Raw genomic sequence first — 20132 nt, forward strand, 5'->3', positions numbered from 1 at the left:
GCGCGGAGGCCGCCGCGCCCGACGGGCCCGCACGGCGCGGGAGGGGGCGGGCGGCCGTTCCCCCCACCCCGGGAGGAGGGGGAACCTCGAGCGCCGCTCGGGCGGGCGGCCACGCGGTCTCTCCCCCGCTTCCCTCGGCCGCGCTCGCCGGCCCGCCCCTCAGGCCTGCACCGTCCCGTGCTTGCTCCTGGGGACCTCGCGGCGGCGCCCGGCCGTCGTGCCCGCGCGCCGGAAGTGAGGCTGCGGGGTGGGCGGGCGGGGCTGCGGAAGCGGCGACTACGCAGGCTCGCTGTGGGAGGGTCGCCGGGTGCGGCGCGGAGGGCGGGGCGCGCCGCCACTTCCGCTTCCGGTCCGTCGCCGCCTCCGGTTGCTTCCCGTCCGCTCGGCGGCTCCCCTCCCCCGCCGGGCTCTCTGCGCCCCCCCCGGGCGCCGGGGCGGCGGGGCCGTCGGCGTGCGGCCCATCCGTGCGTCCGCGCGTGCGCCCGAGTGCGCCTTCGCGTCCGCCGCCCGCGGCCAGGCGCGCGCCCCGCGACACCGAGGCCGAGCTGGGGCAGGGGTCTGCCCGCCATGACCCCCCGGAGCCCGGCGTGAGGGGCCGAGGTGAGCGCGGGCCGGGGGCGCGGCGGGCCGGGGCGCTCGGGCGTCCGTCGCGTGTGGTCCCCCGGCTCAGCCCCGCGGCCTTTGTGTGCGTGTGCGTCCGGCCGGCATTGGGCGCCCGCCGGCCTGCGCCCGGGCCTCGGTGCTGCCGGCGTCGGTGTCTGCCGGGGTCCGGGCGCCTGCCTGCGTCCGGTGTCGGCGCGGGGTGGTCGGGGTGATGGCCGTGCCCCTCTTCCTCTCTCTCCCCTCGGGCTCCCGTGTCTGCAGTTCCCGGGGACGCTGGGCACCGCTCCCCGCCCCCCTCCCCCCCCGTTTCTCATTCATTGTCGTCCCCGCGAGCCCGGGCCCCCCCGCGCGCGTGCGTGCCTTGGTTGGTCTGGGACATGCCCCCTCCCGCAGGGTTTTGGGTCTCTGGTGCGGTGGTCCGGAGTCCGGCTCTGCAGTCAGGTCCACTGCTTGCCGGCCTGTGGTATTCCTCGGGTGACTTCTCAAGTCAGGGCCGTGCGTGTTTATGGAGGTGGTCCTGGTGAAGTGCCCGGCGCCGTCTGGCCCTGCAGTCAACTGCTGGGAGCTCCGGATTCCATGATTGCTCCCAGATTTCCCGTTCCACACCAAGTGTGTTCTGTCAGTCCTTTGAACACCCCTCGGAGAATTTTGCCCTGTCGTTGTCCTCTGTTTAACCTAGTACTTGTGTTGGAATTCGTTTATTTTGAAAAATTTGGTCTCGTTCTGAGCAATCCCAGAAATTTTAGCTTGGATGCCCTATTGACTTTTTTCTAACGTGTTTTCGTACAGTTCCACAGCGTTAAAGCAGGGCATCTTCTGATACCACCCTTTGGGAAAAATGCTCTTTGCCTCTGATGATAAGGGGCGGGCGGCATTATTGAGCTACTATCTGTGGGCAGGGCGCCAAGCACTTTATGTACCCGTCTTATTTAATCAGCAAGCCTGCCAGGTAGGAATTCTTTTCTTCAGGTCAGAGTCTTGCAAACTGAATCTCAAGGAGGTTGCCCTGTTGGTAGCTCCTGGCCAGGATTTGGGTCCAGGTTTCACGTGTTCTGTATTCTTAGTTTTTCTTCTGCAAATTTGTAGCGTCAGGTTGTCTGTTCGTTCAGGGTCTCAGTCTTTGCTCTTGGTCGTCTGCCTTACTGCCTACTGAGTTTCTGTCTCTGTCTCCTGTGACTTCTGCTCACCGTGTCTCTGGGTAGCTCCTCCGCCCGGGTCTCTGCCCCTCTCTCTCCCGTCATGTGTCTCGTTCCCGTCCCTCTGTGTCCTCTGTGTCGGTCCCATCAGCTCTTCATCTCAGTGTGTCTGGCTGGCCTGCTCGGCCCCCTGACCGTGTCTTTCTGGCTGTTCACGTGTACCTTCAAGTGCCTGGCTCTCCAGCCTAAGTTCAGAGCTGGGGCCAGCTGCCTGTCCCAGGACTTAGGTAGGTTGTGGGAGGGCTCGTTGGCGTGGATGTGGAATGTGGTGGTTGGAGTTGGCTCTGGAGCCAGGCCCGGGGAGTGACTCCTGCTGTGCCTCAGTTTCCTCTGCTGTGAGGTGCTGTGAATCGTGGAGTTGGGAGGATTAATTGAGTCACTGTGTGTAAAGCTTGGGGAAGAATGCCTGGCACAGGGTAAGGGCCGTGTCGCTGCTTGCTGGGAGCATCACCGTCTGCCTGGTTCCCGTCCTTTTGTTTCTTCCCATCACCTTCTTCTCAGCACAGGTTAGTTTAAAAAGTGAAATTTTGGCGTCCAGGCAGCCACAAGTGGAGTCTGTGCTACCGTGCTTGGTGCGTGACCTTGGCTGAATTGTCCAGCTTCCATGAGCCCCTGCCTTCCCATCAGTTAGAATGCTGCTGGTGGTGTTGGATGAGATAATGGGCATCTCTTGGTCAGCGAGCACCTGGCATGCGGCTGGGACCCCGGCAGCGGCTGTGCTCGCCCTTATCTCTCCTTCCCTGAGTCTCCAGCTCCTCCACCCTTGGGACGCCTTGTCCCCCTGGCATTGCCCACCTCCTGCCTGCCTCTCTGTTCCCTTTATGGTCTCCCTGTGTGCCCTTGTTTCTGCCTCAGATTCTGCTTGGTCCACTCCTGCTCCAGAGGTCTTTCCTGCCTTCTCTCCTTTCCTTCTTTCCAGCAGTTTATTGAATGGCTCTTCTGGGGCAGCTGCTCTTACGGGAAAATTCATGTCCGTACAGACATGCTTTCTGTCCCCATGGGGCTTGTGGGTTGGCCTTAGCCACAGAGTCAAGACAGACGAGTATATAATCACAAGGATGCCTTAGTCTACCCATGGGGCCCCTCGGGAACAATGACCACGGTGTTTGGGTGTGTAAAATCTGGGAAGCTTAAACAGAGTTCTCAGGGTGAGTGGGCGTGCTCTGGGTGGTGAGGGAGTGGATGAGCAGGGTGCCCATCTCATGACCGCCCATGTTCATAGTGCACTTCCCACGCACTGGGTTCTCTCAGCTCCCTGGGCTACAGAACGAAACCCCACTTTTTAGGGGGGAAAACTGAGGTGCAGGAGTTCCTGGCCCACCCAGGGCAACAGGCTAGGACATGCTGCACTGAGGTGCTGCCAGCCTGTGATCCCTCACTGCACACTCTGCCTTCCTGCCTCACTGAGCTGGGCCCCCAAGCAGGAAGGAGCTGGCCATATTTGAGGAACTGAAAGATGGACTGGGTGTCTAAGATGGGGTTAATGAGGACCAGAGCCTTCTAGGCCCCAGGGGCCGTGGGGAACCCCACGAGGGTGTGGGTTCAGGCTGGGCAGCCCCAGGTCCCCTTTGTATTTCCAAAGGGCCTTTCCTTCTCAGATGCGGTGACCCACCAGCTCCTGCCGCTGTTGTCTTCCTCGAGTCACTCCATCTCGCCACACCCCGGGGGGCCCAGCACCCTCACCACCACCTGACACCATGTCGACCTCGTCGCTGCGGCGCCAGATGAAGAACATAGTCCACAACTACTCAGAGGCCGAGATCAAGGTCCGAGAAGCCACGAGCAACGACCCCTGGGGCCCGTCCAGCTCCCTAATGTCTGAGATCGCTGACCTCACCTACAATGTCGTCGCCTTCTCCGAGATCATGAGCATGATCTGGAAGCGGCTCAATGACCATGGCAAGAACTGGAGGCACGTCTACAAGGTCAGTGCCCGGGCCTGCAGCGGGCCCTCACGTGCACACGACTGCGTGGGTGCGCGCAGGGCTCAGGTGGAGGTGCCACCAGGCCCACCTTCCCCGTGTTGCGGAGGAGCTGGAGTTCTAGGTCTTTATGTGCAGTCTCTCTCCGTTTGTCCCTCTTCTCATTTAATGAAGGTAACAGACATGAGGGTTTGAGAATGTTGAGTCTAAGGACTCCAAATTCTTTTTGAAAACGGCACATTCACGAGACTCGTCCACACAGAAGGCCGAAGCGGGTGCCCAGTGTTCAACCCTCTGTGTGCCCGGAGCCCAGTTTCCTCTCAGAGGCAGCTGGTGTCCCCAGCGTTTGTGTTCTCCTTCAGGTGTGTGTGGACGTCCACAGGCACTAGGGAATTCTGGGAGGCGTGGCGCTGTTCTGCGTCAGCACTGGTTATGTTGTTATAGGCGATTGTCAGAACTTAGAGCTGCAAGTGAAAACTGGTGCATTTTATCGTATGTAAACTACCGCCGAGTTTTAAGAAGGAAAATGGGTCTATATCTTAGAGATCATTTCTCGTCAAAATATAGATTTGTCATCTCCTGCCTTCCTTCCTTCGTTCCTTCCGTCCTTCTTTCTGTCCTTCCTTCTTTATCTTTTTTAACAACTGCTAGTTACCTGGTGCTGAATTTTTAAGTGGTCTGTGGTGTTTTGCTTTTGTTAACAAGACTGCCGTGAGTAGCCTTGTATGTTTGCTATTCTCTAGAACTGGAATTTCTGGGTCAAGGGGCACATGCAGATGTCATTTGGAGAAACGTGGACAGAATGCTCTCCACAGGAATCCTTTTGCTGGCCCCTAGTGACGTATGCACGCGTCCTCATCCGAAGAACAGACAAGACCACAGGCTGTGGTCAAGGGGAACGTGTCTTTGGGCAACACTCAGCGGTTTTTCCATTTTCTGGCCTGGGTCCTGGTATCCTCCCCTTGGGTCAAGAAGTGGCAGTGGACACAGGCTGGGGCAGATGGCCAGGTCCCACTCCTGGCAGTCAGGCTCAGACCAGCCTGTGGACCTCCTTCCGTGTGAGCTGGAGCGAGGTTTAGCAGTGTTGGCGAGTCCTCTTGTTGCCGTTGCTTCAGTGAACGTTGGCGGAGGGCCTGCTCTATGTGTGGCCGTGGCAGATGAAGCTCCTGGCCCCGTGGACTCCAGCTGGGGCCTGTGCCGGCCGGGCCCTCCGTCCCTCAGCGGCACGGTGGCTCCCTCATTTCCCTTGGGCCTGGAAATGCTCTGGCTTGTTTTCACGCCCATCCTGACAAACCCGGGTTGGGTTCTCATTCCCGTGGACTCTGTGCTGGGTCAGTTATGTTGCTGTTTGTTGTGAAGGACTGGGTGACGTTTGTCTCGCTGAGAATCAGGGAAAGGGTGAAGGGTCTAGGTGAGCCTTCGTGTGGAGGCAAAGGGAGGAGAAGCCTTGTGGGGCTCATGGACCGTATGCGAGGGGAGGTGAGTCCTGAGGGGCCCTGACTGCAGCTGGAGACACGCTGCTGTGGGCACAGAATCCCGAGAAGGACTTTCCTGTCCCCACTTTTTAGGTGGGGACATAGAGGCATGAGGAGCCTCGGGGCTGCCCAGGGGGCAGGGGGAAAGGAGTCCCGGAGCCCGTTCTTCTGACTCGGCTGTCACCTCTCTGCTCTGAGGAATCAGGGTCTCAGATTTTCTTTTCTTTTCTTTTCTTTTTAAAGATTTTATTTATTTATTTGACAGAGAGAGAGAGACAGTGAGAGAGGGAACACACGCAGGGGGAGTGGGGGAGGGAGAAGCAGGCTTCCTAATCCCAGGACCCTGGGATCATGACCTGAGCCGAAGGCAGACACTTAACCGACTGAGCCACCCAGGCATCCCCTCAAGTTTTATTTCTTAAACCAGATTCGGCCCATGGGTCGAATCTGGCCTGCCGCCCGTGTTTGTAAAGCCTGTGGGTGCGGCCAGGCCCATGCGTCTGCAGCTGCCTCCCCTCTGCTGCACAGAGCTGAGGGGTCAGCACGGGGGCCTTGTGGCCCGAAAAGCTGGGTTATTGATCACCTGGGCCCTTCAGAAGAAGTTTGCTGGTCCCCGTTTTAGATGGTTGTATGCTGATTCGTCCACCATCCATGAGCAAGCGGTTTCGAAAATTAAGAGGGACTGTTGGGTTGTCCTGTTGCTCGCTTTTGAGAAAATGTTCACGTTTGCCAATGCGGCACCCATCGTGAGTGTGCGACCTGGCAGCTCTCACGCGTGCACACACCTGTGAGGCCAGCACCCAGATGGAGATGGAGGGTGTCCCCGTCCCTCCCAGGCTTGCTTAGCACACCCCTCCCCCAGAAGCATCCTGCCCTGTCTCCTGTCTGCCAGGCTGGTTGTAGAACTTTCCATGGGCTCATGCACATGGTCCTCTGTGTCTGCTGCATCTGGGAGGTTTCTTTAGTTACCTTGCTGTGTGTGCTGCTTCCATCCTATGAGCATGCTGTGCATCCTCCGTGTGTGTTTGACCCTTGACGGGTGTTTGGGTTATTTCCGGGTTCCCTATCTCTCTAACTGCACTCACTGCCAAGCTCTCAAGAGCCCTGGAAATGGGTTCTTCCAGTTTGTTGGGTGCGAGTCCCATCCTGGATGGAGGCGAAACCATCTGTTTGTGTCACGTAGCCTGACTGACCTGCTGGGAGGCTTGTGTCGTGTGTCGTGTGTGCAGCCGTGGTGGTCCCAGCACAGCTGGCCCAAGGTGCGCCGAACCTGCCTGCCCTCCATGCCCGGCGCGGTCTGCTGCTTGCTTTCTGCTGTGATGCCTAAACACCTCGAGGGCTGGTTAAAGACTAAGCTCTGATTACTGTTCACACACCTTCGGGCAGCCGGCCAGGTCCAGGTCCGGCTCCCGTGGACGGTGGAGAGTTACTCATGACCCACAGCAGGGTCCCCGGCACATCTCACAGCTGCTGAGCCAGCTCAACCCCAATGGCCGGGGCCTCCCTCTGTTGTTCGGCTGTGCTCTGGGGGGCTGTCAGGGGCTCCGTGTGTCCCGGGCCCCCTGCACACTCTGAGGACTGGCGGTTTTTGCTCCCATTTAACTTTGTTGTGTCGGGAGGAGCATGTGTCCTCCTGCCCTATGATGCCGCAGCTGTCACGGGATGTCCCGCTGTTCGCAGCACACGTGTGTCCCTGCAGAGAGCAGGGCCTGGGCACGCCCTGCAGCTTGGCACCTCCCTTCCTCCCACCGATTTGGGGGAGGGAGTCACTTCCTCATCATCCTGAGTTGTGAAGTCTTAGGCAGGAAGTGGTGATGCTTTCCAGACTCACGGACGGTAGAGAAAGCGGTGCGCGGGCCCCTGTCCTGGGCTGCTCTGGGCGATAAACAAGCGTGTCTTTGTGGCTATGCTGCTTTGGGTTTTCCTCTTAGAGAAGTAGAGTGGGGTCTGCACCCCTGTGGGAAGTCCAGGTGAGGCTGCAGGGACTGCACCTGCCCTTCCCGTTGCCATCTTTTTACCAGACACGTGTAGACGCCGTGCCACACAAGTCACCCCTGGGAAGCGTGCTGTGCCAGGGCATCGAGCGTGTTCCCAGGCGGTGCAGCTTTCACTGCCACCTACGTCCAGAGCGTTTTTTGTCACCCTGAACACAAACCCCATGTCCGTTAAGGGTCCCCCAGCTCCTGGCGGCCGTGAACCCCCTTCCTCTGGATGGGCCTGTCGAGGACGTTCCATGTGAGCACAGGCGCGCGCCGCGCGCCCTTTGGAGTCTGGCTGCTTTCACGCAGCACTGTGTCTTCGGGGTCATCCCGGCGGGGGCAGCTCGCGGCTGTGCTCTGCTCTTTCTCACGGCTGTGTAGGGTCCGCCGTGGCAGTGGGCCACGCTTGTTTATCCACCTGCTGGTGACGTGTGGGTCGGTGCTGGGACTGGGATCCCAGCGGCCGCGTGCGTGACCAGTGTGCCCCCTGCCCTGAAGGCCATGACGCTGATGGAGTACCTCATCAAGACCGGCTCGGAGCGCGTGTCACAGCAGTGCAAGGAGAACATGTACGCCGTGCAGACGCTGAAGGACTTCCAGTACGTGGACCGTGACGGCAAGGACCAGGGTGTGAACGTGCGTGAGAAGGCCAAACAGCTGGTGGCCCTGCTGCGTGACGAGGACCGGCTACGGGAGGAGCGCGCCCACGCGCTCAAGACCAAGGAGAAGCTGGCGCAGACTGCCACTGGTGAGGCCGCCGCCCCCAGGAGGTCCCTCCCGGCCTACCCTGCCCCTTCTTCTCCAAGCCCCTGGTGGCCTCCTTGCTGGGTGCCCCATGCCCAGCCGCCGAGCCCTCTCGCTCCCTCTCCTGCGCGGCCAGGTGGGCTGGAGTTCCAAATTCAGGCTCTCCCCTCCCGTGACGGTCCTTCCCTGTCCTGTCCCCCTCACTGTAGGACCCGAGAGCCTAGAACTGTTCTATTCACCCACAAATGACCAGGAGCCACCTAAGGGCCCGGGGGTGCCCCTACCCGCAGCCTGGGCCCTGGAGCTGCCAGATGGGTTCGCCCACGGTCCTGCCTGAGGGCACTCAATGCCTAAGACCAAGAGCGTGGGACTTGGAGGGGGCTGCCTAGGGTCGGAGGTTAGGGACGGCTCTCTGAGGGGGGCCGTGCACAGCAGTACCAGAGCAGGCCAGCTGGGATGAGCAGGCGGGCGCTTCCCCCCCAGCTCAGCTGGTCCTCTGCCTACATTAGGCCCCTGCGCCCTGTCCGTCCCTCCTTCCAGATGGTCATCCCCCTTCCCATTCTCTGTTCCTCCCTTCCTTCACTGCTGCCCCTCACCCCTTGTGTCAGCCACACCCAGGAAGAGGTTGGGGGCTGAGGCTGCAGGCGCAGTTGTTCCCCGAACGCCCAGCTGGTCCTGCTGTACAGTTCTCCAGCAGCCCTGGAAATGCAGGCCACTGGACGTGCTGGGAGCTTTGTGGGAGCCAGGATGAAGGACCTGTGTGTCCCCCCCCCCCGCCCCCAGGCTCTGGGCCAGGCCCCAGGCGTGCAGTGTGGGAATCTGGGTCGTGGGCTCCGAGGCTCCCAGACTTCCCTCTCTCCTGGCGGGCTTTTGCTCTCGGGCCAGCAGGGCTTCTGGGGGATGGGATAGACCCGCCTCACAGTCCACCCCTACCCCCAGTGGAAGCCCGCTGTCTGGGCTGCAGGGCCCCCTTCCCCTTCTCCACCGGGGTCTCAGCTGATTTTCCCCACGGCAGCCTCCTCAGCAGCGGTGGGCTCTGGGCCGCCCCCGGAGGCAGAGCAGGCGTGGCCACAGAGCAGCGGGGAGGAGGAGCTGCAGCTGCAGCTGGCCCTGGCCATGAGCAAGGAGGAGGCCGACCAGGTGCCGGGCGGGCCGGCGGGGGGCCGGCGGGGGGCCGGCGGGGGGGCCGGGGTTTGCCTTTGGTTCTGCCATCCCATCTCCATCCTTCACCCCGCAGCTCCTGAGGGCTGCTGCTCGGTCGTCCCCGCCGCCCCGCCTCTGGTCTGTCCGCCGCTCCGCTCTGTCCGCCCGCCCTCCGACCGCGTCCTGCGAATTCTTGTCTCTTCTGCGCGGGTGCTTGTCTCTCCCTTCTGTCTGTGACCCGTCTGTGGCTCTTTCCGTCCCTGGCTCCCCTCCGTTGCTCTGTGTGTGTGTGTGTCTTTCCTCTTCTCTCTCCCCCATCTTGTGTCCCGCCCCGGCCCCTTCACACTCTCTCTCCCCCAGCCCCCGTCCTGCGGCCCCGAGGATGACGTCCAGCTCCAGCTGGCCCTTAGTTTGAGCCGAGAGGAGCACGACAAGGTCAGAGCAGCCTCCCTACCCTCCGTAGGGTTCCCCTCAGACCCTCCTCAGGTCCCCGCTTCCTTGCCCCTCCTTGGCTCCCCGCCAGCCCCCTCCCTAGTTTACACACATTCCGCCAAAGCATTTCCAGCTGGGAGACCCGCGTCAGACAGATCTCAGACGGGTGCTGTCTCAGCACGTGAAGCAGATGCCTTGTAGCTGCTCCGGGTGGCGAGGGAGCCCTTCCCTCACCCTTCGGCACAGCCCAAGGCTTGGTCACCTCCACCCAGCACAGCAGATACCACAGACTCAGGCATCTGGCGGGAGGGCCCGTCCTCCCCAGGGCCCCATGCTTCCCAAGTCTGTCGGAGCCATGTGCCGGGCCAGACCCATCTCCCGCACACCACCCCTGCATCCCCATCCCCTAGACCGCACGTTCTTCCCCGTTCCCCCTCCCCACACATTGTCCACATCCCATTTTAATTTTGTCACTTTTGTCTGGGTGGGAGAGGGTCGTTGGGGGCCGTGCAGTTGGGCGGGGGGCAGTCCTGCTGCTCACATTCTGACCCTCCCTTGCCGCCTGCTTCCGTGATCTAAACAGGAAGAGCGGATCCGCCGTGGGGACGACCTGAGGCTGCAGATGGCCATAGAGGAGAGCAGGAGGGAGACCGGTGGCCAGGAGGAGGTGAGCACGGGCAGGCCGCCCCGCCTTCCATGCACTCCTGGGCCTTGGGTGGGGCGCCAGGCGGCGGCCGCCGCAGGTAACTCTTTTCATGGACATGCGTGGAGACCTGGAGACTGGAAGGCACTTGGTTAGTGCCTGGAGCACAGAGCGCTCTAGGTGTGACCTCCGTCTGTCCCTGCCGTGGGAGACTCCGCTGCTGCTGGTCAGTCCTTGTCAATGAGCAGCCTGATTGTGCGAGAAGGGGATGGCGTAGAGCTCCTGCACGCTCACGTTGTCTGAGGCACCTCCTCGGTGTCTGTCCACACCCTGGACTCTGAGGGTCGGTGGGTGAGCCAGACCAGTCTGATCCCCAGCCTTCTGGGCCTCCAGTCCCCCCCGGTGGAGACAGATGATGTTTGGTGGTGTTTCAGTTTCTGCCGCTTCAACCCTTTTCTTGGGTCTGAGGGTAGACGGGTTTCCTCCTCGTGCCTGGGCCACGGTCACTCACGTGGCTGGGGCATCCAAGCTGGCCTCTCTTGTGGCCTCACACCGGGCGCTGTGTGTCCTGAGCGTCTTCATAGTGCGGTTGGCCTCCACAGGGGGCTGGGTCATGGGGCTAGCTCTGATCAGAGGGTGTAGACACCCTCCTGATGGGCATGGGGCAGATAGCTCGGGCTGGCTGATCAGCCACAGCAGGGCTCTTGGTGGAAAAGCCTGCTCACGCCAGCCTCGGCCAAAGGGTCTCCCTGATGCCTGATGGCTCAGAGTGTCGGTCCCAGCACCTGCTGCTTTTGTCCTGTGGGGATGGGAGATGTGGTGCCTTTGCATCCAGAGACACCAGGGGCTCTGGTTGGCTGGGTTCACCCCCAGGACAAGGGGAGGCTATGTGCACATGCGTGTATGTTGCTCACGTGAAGCACTGGAGGCCCGGAGCGTGCGGTGATGTGGCACGGGTGCTGGGCCTCAGCCAGGACCGTTCAGGGTGGCCTGTAATGACTTGAGACTCAGGGTGGGCGACCCAGGGCAGACCTCCCGGAGTGCGTGGGAAGTGCACAGGCAGGGCTGGGAGGGGCGGCTTTGGGCTTTGGCCTCTGTTCTTGTTCCTGGTGGGAACTGGGGAGTGGATGGAGGGATGGGGGCAGGACCAAGTGGGGCTCTTGGATTTGGTGCTGGGCTGGGTTGGGCTGGGGTGGCGGGGGAGGCGCACACAGCGGGGGCGGGGTGGGGATGGGAGGTGGGGAGGCTGCCTCCTGTCTCATGGCCCCTGGCTGTCCCTCTCTGGCGGTGGGTCTCTCCTCTCTCTTGTTCTGGGGCCGTCTCTCCGCCGGTTTCTCTTCCCGGTCCCCTGGCCTGGCCTGGCCTGCTCGGACCTCATACTCTTTCTCTCCCTTGTCTCCTGTAGTCATCCCTCATGGATCTTGCTGATGTTTTCACGGCCCCGGCTCCACCGCCAGCCTCGGACCCCTGGGGCGGCCCAGCACCCATGAGCGCCCACACCTCGGACCCTTGGGGGGGTGCCCCTGTCCCTCCAGCTGCTGATCCCTGGGGTGGTCCAGCCCCTACACCAGCCTCTGGGGACCCTTGGAGGCCTGCTGCCCCTGCGGGGCCCCCGGTTGACCCTTGGGGTGGGACCCAGGCCCCTGCAGCTGGAGAGGGGCCCACGCCTGACCCGTGGGGGAGCTCTGATGGTGAGTGCTGGCTGCCTGCCTGCTCCAGCCTCCACATCCAGTGTGCAGTGCGGGGCACACCTGGGGACAGGGACACACAGTCAAGCGGGTGACGGGCAGCTGGGGCGTCAGATAAGACAGCCGAGAGGGGGGTGGGTGAGGGAGCCTTGAAGGACGGTGGGAAGGGCAGCAGGGGTGTGTCGGGCTGTGGAGAGGCTGCTAGGGTGGAGTCAGGGTGGGGTGTCTGGTGAGGCTGGGCACAGGTAGGCTGGGAAGGGGCCACATACCCCATGGGGACTTCTAGGAGCTCTGGGGGCTTGGGGGTGGGGGTTGGGCACACCTAGGTGAAGCACGCACCCAAGGCTCCTTGCCCAGCTGGGGAGCTTCTTGGGGGTTTTCCAGAGGCCTCAAGGCTGAGGAGGGCTTTGCCAGGAAGGGACAGGTGGGCAAAGGCCCAGCAGCGGTGCACCATGGGTAGATCGTGGGCACCAGGCGGGAAGGGCTGGCTGGGGCTGCGCCCACCTGAAGCCTCTGGGATGTCCAGCTGCATCCCAGGATGTCCGGGGCCGGGGGGCTTCTGGGAGGGACTGGGCCTACATTTGTAGGTGACAAATCCTCCAACCACCAGCCTCTCACATGCCTCCTTACTCACCCAGGTGGGGCCCCAGTTGGCGGACCCCCTGCCTCTGATCCCTGGGCTCCAGCCCCGGCCTTCTCAGACCCCTGGGGAGGGTCACCTGCCAAGCCCAGCACCAATGGCACTGCAGGTACGGGGTGGGCTCTGGGGTCGGGCTGCGGGGGCCTGAGAGAGAGAGTGTGTGTGTGTGTGTCTGTGTGTGTGCAGGTGAGCGTGAGGTGTCTGCTCTCGGGTGCTGGGGGGTAGGGGGAGTGGGAGGCTGGTCCCCTTGACCAGCTGAGCCGACATCCTGGGCCCCTACAGCAGTGGGGTTTGACGCGGAGCCTGATGAGTTCTCTGATTTTGACCGACTGCGCACGGCCCTGCCAACCTCCGGGAGCAGCACAGGTGAGCCGCCCCGCCCCCGCCGTGCCCCCTGCCCGCCTGTGCCCCCGCCCCCGCCCCCGCCCGCAGGCTCCTTGGCAGGCAGGCTTCTGAGTGAGGGGTTAAGCAGGGTGGATTGCAGCTCCCCATGGGCCGCAGTCTTATTGAAGCTTGTGGTTTATCTTGGAAAAGAAAGCTTTAACTTTGTTTCGAGTAATTTTATACTTAAGAGAGAAGTTGTAAGAAGAGTGCAGAGAGTTTTCTTTCTGGGGCTTCCCCGTATACTGATCTCTGAGTTCTCTGCCCCCTGGAATGTGTCTCTGCGTGTTTCTGAGGGCCCGGCCGGCTGTACCTGCGTTCCCAGCAGTGTGTTGACCGCAAGGGGCCTCTGGCGAGTGTCCCCTCCCCGGCCTGCCCACGGGTGCCTCGGGGCCCAGCGCATCTTTCCCACCAGGCGTCCCATCCACGGGTGTCCTGGCTCCTGCGTTCTCTTCTCCTGGCCAGAGTCCAGGCTGGCTCTGTCCTCGGTGGGAGACCCGTCCTGCGAGCTGTCCGGAGGGCACGGGAGCCTCTCTTCCCACAGCAGTGGTGGTGCCTTCGTTCCCTTTCCTTGTTCATCTTTGAGTGACGCGGGCCCGCAGGAGCACGTGGGACTGGTGGGGCACCAGCGGTCCCCTCCCGCCCCCCCAGGCCCACCTTGGTTACTGTGCAGCCTGCAGTTGGCGTTCCTCGGGGCCTCTTCTCTCTCCGCACCAGTTGGTGCATTTCCCGACGCCAGATAGGATTCCTACTCTCTTTAAGGAAATCAGGTCAAGCTGCCAAACATCGTCCAGGCTGCTGGGCTCCTTGGTGCCTGCCGTTGTCTGTCCACCGTGAAGTTTCTGCTTGGGACCATGGGACCGGTGGGGTTTTGTGGGGCTCTGTGAGCACCTCTCAAGTACTCTTGTCCCTTGGTGGTTCTCCCCAGCACTCTGCCCCGGAGGTCGTCTGCTGCTGTTCCTTGGACACGTGTCCCTCCCAGGGCTCTGCCTCTCAGTACCACGGCCTCCCTGTCTGAGGCCCCCACTGTCCATCTTGCCCTGACCCCTTCTCTGGTTCCTTCTAGGGGAGCTGGAGCTGCTCGCTGGAGAGGTGCCTGCCCGCAGTCCTGGGGCGTTTGACATGAGTGGGGTCGGGGGCTCTCTGGCTGAGGCTGTGGGGAGCCCCCCACCCGCAGTCGCTCCAACACCGCCACCGCCCACACGGAAGACACCAGAGTCATTCCTGGGGCCTAACGCAGCTCTTGTCGACCTGGACTCGCTCGTGAGCCGGCCGGGCCCCACGCCGCCAGGAGCCAAGGCCTCCAACCCCTTCCTGCCAAGCGGTGAGTGTGGGCCTCCCAGGCTGGTCCTTCCTGCTGACCTCCTCCCCAGGCAGACCCCTGACTCTGCTCTGCGTGTCTCCTCTCCTTTCTCTCCTGTAGGAGCCCCGACAACCGGTCCCTCCATCACCAACCCCTTCCAGCCTGCACCCCCTGCGACGCTCACGCTGAACCAGCTCCGGCTCAGCCCCGTGCCCCCGGTCCCTGGAGCACCACCAACATACATCTCTCCGCTTGGTGGGGGCCCTGGCCTGCCCCCCATGATGCCCCCAGGCCCCCCGGCCCCCAACACTAACCCCTTCCTTCTATAATCCAGGAGGGAGGGGGATTTGGCCTGGCCTGGCTTCCCCCATTTCTGCTCCCTGGGAGACCAGTGTTGTGAGTGCATGTGAAGCGGGGGACCCCCCCGCCCCCACCCCAGCACCCTCTCCCTCCTGGGGCCCACTCACACTACACCCTCTTCCATGTCCCCCACCCCACCTCCCTGGAGAGAAACTGGACACGGGGGATGGGGAGGGGTGCTGGCCAGAGGAGGACCCCTTTCCTGTGGCATTAGGAAGGGGAGGGACAGCTGGGGGTCCCCCCACCCATTCCCTTCCCTCCCAACTGGCCCCTCAGTCAGTGTTTGAGCCTCCTTGTCCCCATGCACATCCCTTGGTGAATCCTTGGTGATAATTTTGGCGACTTCGGGAATAAATGGCAATTCTCACGGGTGTGGCTCCCCCCACGCTCCCATCCATGATTCATAGGACCCCTCATCTGGGGGACCCAGGGCTCCAACCTGGTTGCCTCTTCTCAGAAGCCTTTCTGTTCCGGGGCGGGGGGTGGGGGGGGCATTGCAGCCCACTTAGGGCTGGAGAGCTGATGGGGTTGTTGGATGGGGGTCAGGGGTCGTCCAGGGTTCGGTAAGCTGTTGGTGAGCCCTTGACGGCACTGCCATGCTGTGTCCCACTGGACGTGACCCCCACCGCACACACATCCCCCGTGTGGCCAGCAGTCCTGAGAAACCGGAGTCCACTTCTGCTGGAGCCCAGGCCCCCCGGTGCCACCCATTTGCTGGGCCTGTGTTCTTCCTCCACTGACCCGCTTCCGCTGGATCCCTCTCCCACGGTGATGAGGGCTGAGCGTGTCTCCCCAAGGAGGTGGCCCACTTGAGAGGGTGGCTTGTGAGCCCTGAACAGCCATGGGGAGGGGGAACCGAGACAGGTGGCAGAGCAGGAGTGAGCTCAGGTGAAGGGCGGTGGGAGTTCTGGCCCTGCTCTCCGGTGGGGGGGTGAGGGCAGGCTGACGGGCTCCCTCCTGCACGTGCCGGGGGGGGGGGCGGGGGCGCGGAGGGCGGCAGCCTCCCCATCCAGGGAAGGGCGTGCCTGGGGGCGCCAGAAGCTGGCCCGGAGTGTTTCTTGGGCTGACCCTGGAGGACACGGCGCCGTTGCGGGGGCCGGGGGGCCGCACACGGGGGCTGAGGCAGCACGGCGCCCCATCGTGCTCTCCTGGAAGGCTGTGATGGTCTGCGTGTCCGTCCTCGTCACACACGAGAAGCACAGCCAAGCCCAGCAGCAGTGCAGTCACACACGCGGCTGCACAACTTAGGGGGTTTTCGGGATTAGCTCCTTGTTCGTCCTTCGGCGTGAGTACAGCTGAGCTCCAAAAACCTTGTGCCCCGCCACTCGTTCGTCTGTCCAGAACATGCCAGCCACCACTTCTCAGTAGAGCCCCCCCATCAGTCCTGATCGCCTGCGCTTGTGACCCATCCCGACCTGAATGCTGAACGAGTGCAGCCATTTGTCTGTGCCCGCCTCAGTGGTTCTCTGGGCTCTCCGCCGAGCGGCTCCGGTGGCCGTTGTGGGTGCTTGTGGGGGTCCCAGTGGGTGTGCCTGCAGGGGCTGAGGGCCGGAGGAGACAGGATGGCCCAGGGCTTGTCTAGGGGAGCGCCTGGCTCTGTGACCGGCCCGTGGCACTGGAGACGGAGGTCCTGTGCTGTGCCTCCAGCGCCCCCCTGCTCCTCAGCACCTCAGTGCGTGTGCTCACGCGGCCCACTGCTCCAGCCTTTCGCGCGTGTTCCGTCTCCGCACCTGTCTCAGCCAGCCTCTGCCTCACCTTCCCTCAAGAACTCGGTCTGCCCCTCCTTGCAGAATCCTCTCCTTCCGCTTGGGCCCCGGGCCCCGGACCGCGCCGCCCTGTGCGTTGGACCGCACGCCCCTTCCGCGCTTTCGGTGTGCACACACCCTGCGCTGGGCTGTGAACCAGCCGGCAGTCAGTGCATGATGCCCTGGCACAGGTGGGCAAGCCAGGGCCTGGCCGCCTGCTGCTTTTTGTAAACAAAGTTTTATTGGAACACGGCCCCTTGTTTTCGTATTGTCTGTGGCAGCGTCCATCTACAAAGGTAGCAGGAAGTAGATAAGGCAGACACCACATGACCCGTGAGCCGAGTGTATTGACTACCTGACTAAGAACAGTTAGCTCCCTGCAGCTCCTTGTCTTGGTGTCTGCAGGCCTGTCAGCAGGCCTGTCACGCCCCTGCCCCTGAGATAGCCACACACTCCCCATGGGCACTGCCTTTGCCATCCTTCGCTTCCTATTATTTCTCTGTTGTCATTCTGCTTTTAGGGCTAATTCTTTTTCATCACTCATGTATTCTAGTTTGCGTATTTGTAATTTCAGAGGGCTCCATTTAACGATTGCTCCTTACGATGCGTATTTTATGGACGTTTTCAAGCACACACAACTCGACGACAGTGTCATAATCTGCCTCCCAATCCCTTGAATGCCCGCGGGACTTGACGGTCAGTGTTTCTGGCTGGTCCTCCTCATCCGCAGCACCCTGGGAGCCCCCTCTGAGAACTGCACTGAGGCAGTCTCTTCTGCTTGGGGACCTGCAAGCGTTTACTCTCCGGAGGGGATGACCCACCGTGGCAGAAGTGCTCCTGTTACCTAGTAAGGTTCTCACGGACGTCTCCATGATTGGACGGATTGACCACATACAGAAGTTAAGCATGATCCTGTATTGGAAAGGGCTGGGTCCCATGCATTTTACCCCTGCCGGGGTGGCACACACAGTACCCCCTGCAATGACACACCCACCAGCCACTAGAGAACCGCCCTGAGTTGACAACCACCAGCTCACTCCCTTTACCCCACGGCCTGCAGGCCATGGCACATTGACGAGGGGCCGGGGCAGCTAGAGGGTGCCAGGCTGCAATCCCCCATCAGTGGAAGCCACCCCCTGATTGCCCTGCCTGCCTTCTTCCTATATTCCAAATGGTGTGCACCTGAAAGGAATGTGTGCATTTCAGCCGTTGAGGGAAACTGAATACGTACACACACATACTTACTGTTCCCATAGGTTTTGCTTACATAGTACCTAGAAAATCAATTAATCTGTTAGGTCACATCCACGTTTTTATTTAGTTTATAATCTCCATCACACACTAAGTTAATACTGCGGAAAATAAATGCATTTGGAAATTGATCTGAAAATCCAGAACCCGTTCACTGGAACAGAAATGTTGAAGTCCCAAAGAGAATGACTGTGGTGATACTTTGTTTGAAAGGCACTTCTCCCTTATGTAATTAGTGTTCATGTTCGCCAACTGTTCTGTGTTTTTCTGCTGCCCGCTGTGCCGTCCACGTACCAGGCAGGAAAGGTCCCAGCTGCGGCTCTGAGCACACAGGGATTCTCTAGAAACTTTGTTCTGTATCAGAGGCCACTGGAGCTGGATTCATCACAGGACAGATTCTCAGGAAGCCTTGACCATCCGTGATGGGATCCGAAAGAGCAAAAAATGGACGCAGTGTCTCCACGGCAGGAATTTCAGTGAAGGTGAAAATATGGGATCCATCGCTAATGTGATAAAAGGAAATGGTGCCAAAATTCATGTCCAGGAAAATCCCTAGTCGGTGTAACCGGGGGCTCACCGAGAGAACAGTCACAGGCATGGTGCTGGCTTGGAAGAGATCTCCTTTTCTCAAGCCCACCGTCCAGAAGCCAAGTTCTGCGGATAGTAGAATTGGCCCTTGTCGATTGGCAGAGTCTCTGCAAACACCCACATCCCATTCCTTGCTCGTCCCCACGTCCACCTCCCAGTAGTGGCGGCCAGAGGGGAACCGAGGGGAGCCCAGGACACACAGGGCATAGTTGAATCTCTCGGCTCGGGCTCTCCGGTTCTGTTTGGAATACCCACAGCAGACACTCCTCAGGTCCTCAGAAACGATGAGGTAGTGGTTGGCGGTGTCAACATCCAGGGTCACCTCCACTGTGGAGGGAAAACAAGCCAATCAGCAAACACACGTGCTTGACGGCACTCGGCACGTCTGCTGCAAAGGCCCCAATGTCTCGCCCGCCCCCCCTTCTTCACCCTGTGCTTCCTTCCTGATCAGAATTTCCCTGGCCCCTGATGTGGTCGAATGTGGAGAGAGAATGATTCTAATCCGAACTAGTCCCTCCCACCCCTACTAGGGGTGTTCTCTTCACGTTAAGTTCTCTATTTGATTAAAGATGCTTCTTCCTTTGGCACAGATCATAACCTGAAGACACTATGACCGTTGTTTGTTCTCAAAATTATTATGCAAACCACATATTCCATTGATGTACAGGCACCAAATGAATATGTGAATGATGGCAACTTAATCTTAGAACATTAAATATGGAAGTTTTTCACGTCTTCTTGCCAATTACCTTCTTCGTTTACTGCCGTTAACAGGCAAACACATCCTGGACCTTTGATTCCTGGGGTTGCAAACACACAAAGAAGTAAGGCTGGGGGTCCTGAGAGGAGCTGGGTGAACTCTGGACAGCCCAGGCAGAGGAAGGGGCTCCGTGGACAGGCGTGGGGGTGTGCTGGGGTCTGGCAGCAACTTAGACGCAGGGCAGGGCTCAGAGGGGTGGGGAGATTCCATCCCATGGGGACTGTGTGTGCCGCCTGCACCTGCAGCCCCTGATCAGGCTTATCCTAAGGGGACCATGCGGATGGAGGCAACACAGCCTCGGAAACAAACCCTCTGGACCAAAGACCAACTGTTTCACTTGGCGCCCTGACATACAGCTGTTTGGAAGATGCTCAGACCGTCTCACCATCACAGGGGACTTGACAGGACTCGTCATGTTTCTGGGACAGGGCTCGCCATCCCAAATTCGAGTTGCATGGAGCTAGAGTACACTCAGAACACAAAGCCACCCCTTTGTGTCCTTCACAAAGACACTGGGGACCATAGTGCCCACCACATCACTCTGCTCACACCCCATTCACGCCAAGGGCCACACCGGTCCTCAGGACCCATCATAGGAGAGCCGGGACAGAGCCAGAAGGAGCAAGGACTCGACCCCGCTCCAGGGAGCCTGGGAGGGCCCGCTTGGCATCCTGGCTTGAGCTGGTGAGAAGTGCTGGGGAACTGGGAGAACTCACCCTAACTCGGAGTTGTGAGAGAGTCAGGCATGATTTCTCTTAGGTGCAGGTCAGGGACAGAAGCTTATTTTCTTACAGATGGTTCTAATCTATACTTCCAGGTAAGAACAGCTGTGGCTTGCAAAGATAAACATTTCAGATCATGCCCTTGTGTATGGAGAGTTGTAGGCAAGTTATGTTTTCCAGGGCTCTTCAGGGGTTGGGGGCAGGCCGTACCTTGGAACTTGCGCATCTTCGGGTTCATCTGCAGAACGGCTGTCAGCTGGGGCTCCAACTCCTTGATCCTCGAAACCAGCCTCCCAAGATGGGTACCGAGCCTGAGGTCCTTCTTCTGAGAGACCACGGAGCAGGAGGGGCACAAGAAACCCTCCCCTCGGGGCTCCTTCTGCAGCGAATCGATGCAGCGGAGGCAGCAGACGAAGCCACATTGCAGGTACATGGGTGTCTCCAGGTGAGTCAGGCACACAGGACATCCACTTCTTTCTTTAAAGCGTTCGGCCATGGCCGCTGTGTGGGGAAAGGTGGGCAGAGGGGACTCTGCGAGAGCCAGACGGAGATCAGGC

General features: G+C 60.6%; 3 protein-coding genes across 5 annotated transcripts in view; 2 read left to right on the forward strand and 1 right to left on the reverse strand.

Moving 5' to 3' along the window:
- The first annotated feature begins 354 nt into the window (after positions 1–354).
- On the forward strand, positions 355–14878 carry EPN1 (epsin 1). Of its 3 annotated transcripts, none has more exons than XM_088027914.1 (11): positions 355–600; positions 3382–3724; positions 7674–7923; positions 8935–9059; positions 9423–9497; positions 10078–10161; positions 11543–11828; positions 12464–12574; positions 12748–12831; positions 13913–14170; positions 14270–14878. In XM_088027914.1, exons 2-11 carry the CDS (start codon positions 3497–3499, stop codon positions 14476–14478), a joined length of 1710 nt encoding a protein of 569 aa, XP_087884040.1. In that variant the 5' UTR covers positions 355–600; positions 3382–3496; the 3' UTR covers positions 14479–14878. The 3 variants fall into 3 exon arrangements, with proteins under 3 accessions (XP_087884040.1, XP_027952256.1, XP_087884041.1); XM_028096455.2 differs by having other exon boundaries at positions 3398–3724; XM_088027915.1 differs by lacking the exon at positions 3382–3724.
- A 173-nt stretch (positions 14879–15051) lies between these two features.
- On the reverse strand, positions 15052–20071 carry LOC114203056 (ret finger protein-like 4A). Its single transcript, XM_088027026.1, has 4 exons — positions 19786–20071; positions 17854–18420; positions 16265–16403; positions 15052–15340 (listed from the first exon to the last, which is right to left on the reverse strand). The coding sequence occupies exons 1-4, from the start codon at positions 20069–20071 to the stop codon at positions 15052–15054; spliced, it is 1281 nt and encodes a 426-aa protein (XP_087883152.1).
- The window catches only part of NLRP9 (NLR family pyrin domain containing 9), a 33182-nt gene continuing 33119 nt past the window's right edge, over positions 20070–20132 (forward strand). The window contains 1 exon segment of the mRNA XM_088027027.1: positions 20070–20090. Coding sequence (XP_087883153.1) covers positions 20070–20090 — 21 coding nt within the window.

Source organism: Eumetopias jubatus, unplaced genomic scaffold (assembly GCF_037043125.1).
Source record: "Eumetopias jubatus isolate StellerSeaLion01/CBP00866 unplaced genomic scaffold, mEumJub1_p1.0 scaffold_10, whole genome shotgun sequence".
Classification (NCBI taxonomy): domain Eukaryota; kingdom Metazoa; phylum Chordata; class Mammalia; order Carnivora; family Otariidae; genus Eumetopias; species Eumetopias jubatus.